The sequence below is a fragment of the Elephantulus edwardii genome, unplaced genomic scaffold (assembly GCF_000299155.1).
Source record: "Elephantulus edwardii isolate Elephantulus edwardi_28Jun2011 unplaced genomic scaffold, EleEdw1.0 scaffold00010, whole genome shotgun sequence".
In the NCBI taxonomy this organism is placed as follows: domain Eukaryota; kingdom Metazoa; phylum Chordata; class Mammalia; order Macroscelidea; family Macroscelididae; genus Elephantulus; species Elephantulus edwardii.
Window position 1 is genome coordinate 32,709,610 of NW_006399760.1, and position 11,707 is coordinate 32,721,316.

The window sequence follows — 11,707 nt, forward strand, 5'->3', positions numbered from 1 at the left end:
GATACATAAAAAAAATAATCCACCATGACCAAGTGGGATTCATAACAGGTATGCAAGGATGGTTCAACATAAGGAAAACAATCAATGAAGCTTATTTTGAGTGCTCGAGGATCTAGCATGATCAGATTTATGATATAGTGTGAACAGCATTCAAATGCATAATAATTTGCATTCATTAGAATCACATTCAAATCGTCCTGTTTTTTAGGAAGTAGCGTGGACATTAAGGGACACATGACTGTTGTATGTGTGTGTATGTATATATGGGTGGGGAAGTTAAATAAAAGCTTTTTTTGTCTTCAGTAAAGATTATAATGAAACAGATCTGAATCCTGTCTTATGGTGGGCCATCCTCACAATTTCTGATACACTTGAGCCCACTTCTGCAGTCACTATATCCAGTCCATCTCGAGAGGGGAGGTGTCTTCCTTTCTTTCACTGACAGTCCACTGTACCAAGCAGGATATTTTTCTCCATGGAATAGCCTTTCTTAGTAACATGCCCAAATAGGAGAGACAAAGCTTTGCCATCCTTGCCTCCAAGGAGCACTCTGGCTATCCTTTTTCCAAGACATACCTGTTCATTCTTTTGGCAGTCCGTGGAACATTCAGTACTCTTATCTAGCATCACAACTTAAAGGCAGCAGTTCTTCTGTCATCCTTACTCATTGTCCAGCTCTCAGATGGATAGCAAGTGACAGAAAGAAACATGGCCTGAATTAGGTTCACCATAATCTTTAGATGGACATTATTGCACTTTACAACCTGGAACCATTTCCAATATGACTATTTAGTAAAAGCACAGCTTCCTAAAGTTCAGGTGCTATTTTACAAAGAACATATCATGTAGTAGATAACATTCTGAAAATACCTGAGAAGCGTTCACATTAACTCAGAAAACAGAAGTTGGTGGTTTTTTGTAGTATCAGGCTCAAGATAGGAACTTGAAAATTTCCAGTTTGCAACAAGCATGCAACGAACATTCTTGCTGTGCCAACCCTGTTGTGTGATTGTCCAGACCCTGATGAAAAGATCACTTATAATGGAAAATGTGTCACTCTCAGAGGTAATTTGCTCTTGAAATTTTGGACATAATGATTGTTAGCATCAGTAAGACAGACTTCCTGGAACTGGCCCTGTGGCTCTAACCATTCATTTGATTCAGAATAAAATAACCATTAACTGAATTTGATTGTTGGAGCAAGACAATACTTCATGGTTTAAAATCAGGAAGAGTGTGCCTCAAGAATGAATCTTTTTCTCCATACTTAATCAGTCGATATGTTGAGCAAATAGTTTGTGAAACTGGACTCTGTGGAGAGGTATGTGGCATAAGGATCAGAGGAAAACTCATTAACAATGGCATTATGCAAATGACACAGTCTAGCTTGCTAAAAGTGAAGAGGACCTGAAATGCTTGCTATAGAGGATCTAAAACTACAGACTTCAATATGGATTACATCTCAACATCAGGAAAAGAAAGGTCTTTACCACTGGGTCAGTAGACAACATCATGATAGATGGAGGAAGGATTGAAACTGTCAAAGATCTTGGTTGGATCCACAATCAACATCCTTGGTATATCAGCAGTCAGGTGTATTGCTTTGGGCAAACTACTGTCAGAGACCTTTCCAAAATACTAAATAGCAGTGATGTCACTCTGAAGGCTCAGGTGCACCTGATTCATTCAGGCCATGGTCTTTTTAATTACTTGCTGTGCATCAGAGAGCTAGACAAGGAATAAGGATAAAAAAATAATTGATGCCTTTGAGAAGTGATATTACAGAAGAGTGCTGAATATCCCATCGACTGCCAAATGAACAAGCAGGTTTATTTTGGAAAAGAGTGCTTCTTGGAGGCAAGGATGGTAACTCTTCATGTTTCATACTTTGTATATATTAGAAAGGTAGAGGGGAGACCCCTAATGAAGTGGAGGTAGAAAAGACCACCAATGAGGTGGGTTGACACAATGACTACAGCGATAGGCTCAAGTGTATCAGAAATTGTGAGGATGGTACGGGAAAGGAGAGAATTCAGGTCTATTGTTCATAGAGTTGCTACTAGTCATACTTGACTGTACATAACAACAAACTTGATTCAAAATAAAAAATTAAGACTAAGTTACTGAAAGTTTGACTGCACATTTTGTTCTAATGAGTCTTTTGAATGAAATATACTATGTTTCTCTGGTACTCCCTGCTTTCAGCTAAGATCCATCTAACATTAGTGCAATATCCCTAGTACATGGCCCCTTCTAAACCTAGCCTGGACTTTCAGCAGTTCATAGTCTTTGCAATCACTTGTTACGCATTAGAAAGCTGGACAATGACTAAGGAGGATAGAAGGAGAATCGATGTCTTTGAGCTTGTGGTGCTGGAGAAGAGTATTGAGGGTACCATGGACTGCTAGGAAAGCAAACAGATTCATCCTGGAAAGGGTCAAACCGGGTGGTTCCTTGGAGACAAGGCTTCTGAGGCTCCATCTAACATACTTTGGACATGTTGTAAGGAGGGACCGGTCCTTGGAGAGGGACATCATGCTTGGGAGGGTGGAGGGACAGCACAGGAGGGGAAGGCCCTCTATGAGGTGGATTGATTCAGTGACTGGGGTAATCAGAATGGGTGTACCAGAGATGGTGCGATTGGCACAGGATAGAGCAGGGTTTAGGGCTGTTGTACATAGGGTCGCTATGAGTCGCAAACGACTCGACGGCACATAACAACAACAACAACAACAATACTATGTTTATTCCTACGAATGTGCCACACACATAACTGGAAGTGGATGTGTGCCAAGGGGCACAGTATATTAAATACCCCTATATATCCCCTTTTCCCCATTATTTTAAATATTTGTGTCAACAAGGTATTAAATCACCTTCTCTTTTGAGCGACTTGCCTCTCTCATGGTTCACTGATGTTACTCTGAATCTAAATTAGTGTGCAGATTTTCCCCCTGTTATATTACTGAGCTAACAGAAATACAGACCTATGTTTCATTGCATTAGCAGCAGCTCATTAATGCAGCCTTGCAGTCTATTATTGTGTTTTTATTTATATTTTTCATAAGTGGTAAATTCCATATTTTTCTTAATCATTCAAGAATTTTAACATTTCCTCTTTGCGTATGTGTGTATTGGATCATAGTTGACATTATTAGTTAGGATTAGATCAAAGTTAAAATTATTTTTATATTCCATTACAACCTTCTATAAATTGTTATATTTTATTCAGCTATTTAGAAATTGCTAGAGCTTAGCAATTACCTATATTCCAGCCTCATATCTGTGTTGATTATATCATGAGCAACTTTAAACCTCATATATACCTCATTGGAGCCAATACATACTGTATTTCCAAGTGACACTGCCCAGGTTAGTTACTGCAGTGGCGTAACATGACTTTTCATTTTTATGTCCCTTTTTGGTTTTTACAAATCAACTCTTGAATAAAATCCTCTTAAGAATCGCACCCAACACCCATGTCTAGCTCTCTAGCTTGTAGTATGTGGAACCTACCTTTTACTTTTCAAAAACAAGCGTTGAATTTTCTTGCTTCTGTTCTTCTGACACCTTTTTCATTCTCTTTAGTTCTCCAGAAAACTCCCTTAAATAGTTAGTGACTTATTTGAAAATGGTTTTAATTAAAAAATTTAAAAAAAAAAGAGCACCAAAAACCCAAAACAAAACACTTCAGAATGTGCTCCGATCAGACTAATTGGCCATTGAAAGAAGTCCAGTGTTTAATTTATCAGGTGTGGTTTTTTTCCCCTCTATTAAAGCTATATTCATAACAAACTGTGGCTGACTCTGAGAAGAATGGGAGTCCCAGAACACTTGATCTTGCTAATGAGAAACCTATACTTGGACCAAGAGGCAGTTGTCAGAACAGCAAGGAAACACTGCATGGTCCAAAATTGGGAAGGGCATACGCCAGGGATGCATCCTATCTCCATACCTTTTCAACCTGTATGCAGAAGAGATTATCCGGGAGGCTGGGCTCTACGAGGAGAAGTGTGGCATCAAGATTGGTGGAAGATCTATCAACATTCTGTGTTATGCAGATGACACAACCCTGCTTGCTGAAACTGAGGAGGACCTGAAGTGCTTGCTGAAGAGGGTCAAGGACTGCAACCTTCAGTATGGATTAAGGGTCAATGTCAAGAAGACAAAGATTCTCACCACTGGACCAAACGGCAGCATCAGGATGGATGGTGAAGAGATTGAGATTGTTAACAACTTTAGTCTGCTTGGCTCCACTGTCAACACTCTTGGCACTAGTAGCCAGGAAATTAAAAGAGGTATTGCGATGGGAAAGTCTGCTGTTAAGGACCTCTCCAAAGTACTGAAGAGCAATGTTGTCTCTCTGATACAGGCCATGGTCTTTGCAATCACTTGTTATGCATCAGAGAGTTGGACAATGACTAGGGAGGATAGAAGAATTGATGCCTTTGAGCTGTGGTGCTGGAAAAGAGTATAGAGGGAAAACAAACAGATTCATCCTGGAGAAGGTTAAACCAGGTAGCTCCTTGTAGGCAAGGATTCTGAGGCTTCGTCTAACATGGTGCTTAACTATAAGTGTCCCCCATTTCTAGTAAAGAATAAGTATTTCCTCAGTGACATTTCTATTTCTGCGTGCCTCAGATTCATTTTGTTCACTGAATTTTTGCATCTTGTTTTCTTCTCTACACACATTGGTTATTTCATATTTTTTCTGCTCTTGGCATTTAAAATTTTTGGGTTTTGGCATTATTTGTTTCACTGTTGCATAGTAACTTTATTTTCCCCCTTTGCAACCATCTGCTTATTTTAAGGTGTGTAGTTTTTCAGTGGTGTAGCATCCTTTCATGACTTGTTTCAAATGCTAGGCTAGACCATGCATGTTACTTTTTCTTCTGAGACCTTATGTCTTTACTGAGCATTTGGTTAAAAAGATAATTTTACCTATTTGGTGATATTTTAAATGTTTTTCATATTAGTAACTATACCAGTCTTACTAACATTGCCATAAAATCATTCAATTTTGCTTTTTTAAAAGACTTCTTTTTCTTATTCATTTGCATACTACATTCATGCACAATTTGTCTCACACATTCTTGCATTCACATTGTGTTTCATGTGATCACTCCCATACATTATGGTTGGAATTGTTTAAAAAATTTTATTTTGTACTGGTTTGCTTACAATGTTTGTATACATTGTTTTTCACATTGGTCTTTCCTATTTCCTTTCCCATCCCACCCTCTACCTATCAAATTATATGACCCTATCATTACCCCTCCTTGGATCCTCATACTTGTTTCAGTTTTGCTTTATAAAGAGTTTAGTTATGGGTACCATCAAGTTGGAACTGACCCATAGATAACTCTGTAGTTAATTACATGTGAGTAGATTGCTCATCTTCTTCCTGTGAAGCAGCTGGTGTACTCAAACCACCTACCTTGCTATTAGGCCATCAGATCACTCTTATAAAGAATTGTTAAACCTACTTTTAGTTAGCAAGGCAAGTAGGAATCAAGGTAATGGTGGCTTTTCTGACAGTGAGTAAAGATGGCTCATTGGACAATACTTAAACTTTTAATACCAGAACCTTTTTAGTCTAAACCTAAAGCTCTCCTTCTGGATATACTTGAGATCTTTATTCTTGTAAGATTTTAGAGAAGTGTCTTGCTACAACAGATGTGAGAACATGCCATCCACAGGGAAATTACAAACTCCTAAGACCCATTTTCAATTTCTTCCTATTAACAGGCGAAAGATAAACCAACTACTGATTAGAACCTGGATCCATCTCCATTAATATGGAAGGAACCCAGGAGAATACGGAGTACGGGGGTGTCAGTGGTATGACCATGCCCTTTTGCTTATAGATTATACATTTGGAATAAATAGCAAGTTGAAATTGAATAAGAAAAATATTTCCAAAGAAAACTACAAAATTACACATATTATGAAATCTTATTGATAGGAAATAAAAATGGGATAATTTTTAGGAGAAAATAACAATATTTGTTTCCTCAGATAACCAATCTAGGTGTGCGAACTGTGGTCTCATAAGCATCATTGCACATAGTGAGATTTACCTCATGAATAAGAAGAGTGAATGGAAGACATTTATTCTTCATTCATATATTAATTTATTTGGCAAACATTAATTGAGCACCTACCAAAGAAGCATCTTCTCCCTGCTCTTTCCTTGTTGTGGAAGCTTTTTTTTCATTAAAGTATAGTGCTTGCTGTGAAGCCGAACACTGTGACACTGATGTGCTAAATGCAAGAATGGTTACCCGTTTTGGACAGTATTTGGTGGACCTCCCTGATTAAACAAGCTTTGAAACAGGAGCGGCATCCACTTCCGTAAATAGCTTGCCTCTGGAAACTCTGTGATCCTGGAGAAAGGATGAAAGTTATATAAGTGTCCAGGTCTTTTGTTCCTAGGGTTGCTATGAGTCGCCTACAACTCGACAGCACTTAACAACAACAATTACAACAAATATATGTATATATCAGGAACTGCGGTAGTCTCATGATGTGATGAGTTTCTAAGGATACCTTGAGAAAGACTGTATAAAAAGTACAAGGACAGCCTGAGTCTAACTTTTCTTAACCCCACTGAGGAACTGCTCATATCAGCAGCATCCACAACACAAAACAAATTCTCATGAGGTCAAACTGCACCCCCTTTCCTCTTTCTACTAATTCCAACAACAATTCTACTGCCTTATGGGAGCTGAAATCCCATTGCAGTAACTGATAGACCATCCATAAATTATGGAGTTTATACAATCCCTCAGTTCAGCTAGCTTCTCAATCATGTTTTCAAGCCCTTTTGACCTTCTGCCTTATGGCTTAGGTCATTATCACAAAGTTCCCTTTGTTCTGACAGTTATGGCTTGTTTCCAAAGCCTTCTGGCAAGCTTGAGAGAAGGCTCCCAGCTCTGTCTGGTTACATGGGGCAGTAGCCCCAAGATCAGCTCTGTCTCATTCTGGGGCTCTGGTCCTTTGCCACAGCAGCTACTGATGTCTGTTAAGCCTTGATCTCAGAGTACAGGAAGCTTTGGCCCCAAGCATTCTCACTACATTCCCTATTCATCCTTGCTGGTGGTAAGATTCTCAAATTGTGTTGCTGAATCAGCTCAGCTTATTGTTGAGAGTAGCCACTCCCCTTGTGGATAGACCAACACACTCTGTCCGTATGATCCTGCAAAGTTAATGACTAGGAAAACCATTTTAAACAATAAACCCTTGACACCACAGACTGACATATAAACAAGTGATTAAAACAGTTGCCTTATTTTAGGTTACCCCCCCCCTGCATTGTCTCCAAATACATATAAAGTCTGAATACGGCCAGTAAAACTCCTATAGAGTCATACAACACTCAATATATCTTATTTTAGGAATTGCACTCCATTTTTTGTTTCTCAGACTAAGTTGGGGTCTGGAAAAGCATATTCTGTTTTACTTCTAGCTCCATAGTTGTTTTATTTGTATATCAGCATCTTCCAAGCAACCCAACTAGCTATACCATTTTACTAAGGATATCTTTGTTGCAAGTTATTAATACATTTCATTTCTATTAAATGTAGTGAACATTCACTATCTTATTTGCAAATCTTAGATTTTGAAACTTCTTAAACTGTTATTTAAGCCTTACCTGTCATCAATAACATATTTCTTTTTCCACCAGTTAACATTTATAGATGGTTCTGTGTATGTATATACTTCTTTTACAACTGACCTTTGTGGCAACTCAGCATTCATTACTTAGTTTCTTGATAAGAACATTTTATCTATGTATTTGTTCTTCATGTATAAAAGTAGTCCTTTAATAAGTTTCTAGCATATTGGTGTTTTTAGTATACTTTTAATTTAAGACTCCTCCCCCATGCCCTTTTATATGTTATGATGCTGTTTTATATACTTTCTAAGTATGTAGTATTAGTGATTTTTTTGGGAGGGGACAGGGACGGGAGTTTTATTTTCATGATTAGTAGTAATATATCTTTGCCCAAGATGTTAACCTTTCCAAAGTCAAATAACTATCAGGAAATGCGCTAAGTGTGGCTTGAAAAGGAAGTGTTAAGTCTACAGTGGTTCCTAGCAAACCGTCAATCTTTGCCTGTTCTTGTACAGAAGCCCATGAGAAAGTGTTAACCCTTTTCCTGCTTGATTGCAGGAGGAATGCCCGCTCCTGAGCAGGCCTCTTTGGTGGAGGAGGGGCAACCGCAGACCCACCAGGAAACTGCCTCCACTGGCCCAGGCATGGAACCGGAGACCACAGCCACCACTATTCTAGCTTCCGTGAAGGAGCAGGTACATCCTCTTATTGACATTTCAATTCATTATTTCTTCTTTGCCTTTAAAATTAATCTTTGGATGTGTTTTCAATTTGTCTAACGCCCTTGACACCCTCACATTTTCTAATTATAAGGTGTTTACATCCCTGAGTACATTGGGATGACTGGCATGTAGAGCCGCTCCAGGTGCATATCCGGAACATGCAGGATACTTGTGCGTCTGCAAGTAAGGACTATCTTGATGGTGATCGGTGTCTCTGTCTCTCACACATTGCCGAGTGTGTGCATGCACGCAAAGCTTGTCAAGCAGAATGCTGACTTTTATGTCAGATCACTGGCAACTTGATGCCTGTAAGAACCTTAGATATTTGAACATTTTAATATAGGCACCACATAGGGTTGGTTGTCTCTGTGATTTTTTGATAAAGGCTATCTTTGTTGTGTTTGTCTGAATCAAAGTAGATTCATTTTGTGAGCTAATGTTCTAAAACTTGTCAAACTGTGCCAATTTGCTTCAATGTCATGTTTATGTTGATTTTTTAAAGGTACTAATGCTACTTACTCTTCAAATCCAAGTAGATTTCTAAACTACATCTTGTCTGTTATGCTTAGAAAGAAATTTGAACTCTACAATATAATTTCTTAAGATTTAAAAGCTTAATAAGGTAAATGTGAGTTTAATACTCCAGAGAGTTGTCCTTTCTGTCATTCACTTAGAAAGAAAAAAAAAAGCACCATCAGAGAGGATGGCTGTATTGGAAATAAGCTAATATTAAAAGTGGATTTGTTTGAATTTTAGTTAGTGATTAAAATACTGGATAGATCACCCCCCTTAAGAAATAGAAAACTTAGCTTTTTTGTTCTTTTAACAATCAGTATCAGTAGTTCATATGACTAATGATGGCAAACATGAAGGAATATTTACATTAATACCTTATTGTTATACTATTCTCTGTAACATAAGCTAGGTCTATAGCATGAAAGCTTAGAATTATGACATATGCCTGACATTAGAATGTGTTGTCAAGAAAGATGATTTCATAACTCATCGTACTAGCAAGATGTCAAAATATTTTCTATTCTTTACTGAAATTTAAAATTTTTAAACATTTTACACGTTAGAAGTTTGAGTTAACATAAGAACACTGTAGTCAATATGGATTTTATTTTTCACTGAGCTGTAGACTATATAAGCATCTATCAACTTAAACAGAAGAAAGAATTCCTTTTCTTAGAATACTTCAGAATTGTCAAGATTTAACCCAAGGAGCCATAAGGTGAGAAGGCTGTGATTTATTGTGAGCTGTTAATATAAACTTGTGTTTTGCTAAAAATGAAAGTAAATTTTATCAAAATTCTCAAACCAGGCTTAAAGTTAGAATTACATTCTGTAAACAGAGCAAATAGCATCTTTGTTTTTTTTACTTTGAAACTAGATACCCTACATATTGAAGAAAATATGGAAACCTATTACTAATTTTGGTGAAAAGTGTTTTTAGGGAGCTCTGTTGGTTAGTTCATAGGGAGTAGAGCTGCTAATCCAAAGGGCATGCCTTTCTGGTGGCTTAAATAATTCACCACAGACTCCTGAGCAGTTAGATGAACAGTCACCTCCCATGCAGTTTATGAACCTTATAAACCCAAAGGAGGGTCTGCAGTGGATGGATTCCAACTTGATGCATCAAATTTGAGGTTTATTTTTTAATATGAATTTCACACTACAATTTCTTGATCAATTTTTCTATTTAAAAAAAAGCAGTCTTTTGAGATGGCATGTGTAATTCTTTTTACACACACCCATTCCTCAGTGTCATGCTGTATTTGTAACCAGAGTGAGTAACTCTGCTGACTTCAAAGAGCAGACTTGATTGGTGATAGTCATATCTCAAAAAGGATATTATCATTATGGGTTTAGAGGCTACAGACTCCATCAGTGTAACTAAGTAGGAAGCCTAGGCTCCTGTCCTGGTCCCACTGCTAACTGGGGAATCTTTGTGCCTCAGTTTTCTTGTATGTAAAATAATAAGAGTATAATGAATGATATTGTGGATGTAAATGAATATACATATATATATATTCATTTATATGTAAATGAATATATATAAATGAATGAATATACATATAAATGAATATATATAATGCTTATAACATTGCTGGGGAGAAAATCAGAACTGGAGAAGGCCCTCACCATGCTAGATAACACAGTGGCTACAATAGTGAGCTTGAGCACAGCACGGATTGTGAGAGTGTTACCGGACTGGGTAAGGTTTCTATCTGTGGTACATAGGTTTTCTGTGACTTAGAGTCCTCTTGACAGTATCTAACAATATCATTGCCAAACCCCTTGCCCTAGAGTTGATGCTGTTTCATAGCAACCTTATAACACAGAGTAGAACTGCCTTATAGGATTTCCATGGCTCTAAATCTTTACAGCCTTTTGGTTACAGCCCAGTATTTAACCCACTGTGCCACCATGGGTTCCTTACATACCTGTCGTAAAGACTATTGTTTTCATGATCATCATCTGTATATGGGAAGAGAATACTTGCTCTGCACAACAACCTCTCAGTCTAAGTATTGGTTTCACGGGAGTACAATTAAGTACTAGGAAATTCCTGTTCTTCTCCGTGTTAGCCATAATTTGTTAAATTCAACAGTCAAATACTTTTCTTTACTAGAATCTGATAGTTCAGCTTTAATTCTATATAAGCATTCAGTGAAGTTTCTTTTGGACTTCATTATCAGAAGACAGAAACTTGCTAAATATATAACAATATCTGTGTTATAACCATATTTCTACAACGGATTAAGCCTTCCGGTTTGTCCATACTGTTACCACAAATTGTTATAGATTTTCATATATATGAGACATGTTGTGTTGTTGTTGTATGTACCGTAGAATCAGAACCGACCCATAGCTGACCCTCTGGTGGATTTTCAGAGGCAGTCAATCGCATGAGAGGAGACTACCCATCCTTCTTCCACAGATAAGCTGGTGGCCTGGAAACCGCATGCCTTCGGGATTACGACACAGCTTCTTGCCACTGGGCCACATGAGGCATAAAGCACATGAAACTAAATTTTACCACTAGACTAATTTAGGGCAACTCCAAACATACTGTCAAGGCATTTGATTAAAAAAAAATAAATAAAATGACACAGTAATGTCTTTTAACATTCTTTTGAATTTTAAGAGACAAAGTCAGAGTTCTTTTTCAGCAAAATATATTTAGCCTATGAAGGATCTCCCACAGATTCCCTGCAGGAAATTCCTGGTAAGTAGTTAGGAAGAACATAGCAAGAAACCTGTAGCAGTCTTATAAGCAAATCATTAGCCTATCAAATATCTGAAACTGGATTTAGAATTCGGGGAGGGGGGGGGAATCTCCATGTTTTTTTTCTTTTTAAAA

General features: G+C 37.7%; 1 protein-coding gene across 3 annotated transcripts in view; it reads left to right on the forward strand.

The window, feature by feature from the left end:
• PKP4 (plakophilin 4) overlaps positions 1–11,707 on the forward strand; it is a 368,717-nt gene that overhangs the window by 110,027 nt on the left and 246,983 nt on the right. For 2 of the 3 annotated variants that reach the window (XM_006880795.1, XM_006880796.1), the window contains exon 2: positions 8,177–8,313. In XM_006880795.1, the coding sequence (XP_006880857.1) occupies positions 8,182–8,313 (132 nt within the window). In that variant the 5' untranslated portion in view covers positions 8,177–8,181. Of the gene's footprint in view, positions 1–8,176; positions 8,314–11,707 lie in introns of those variants that run through there. The other variant, XM_006880797.1, reaches the window with a different exon arrangement.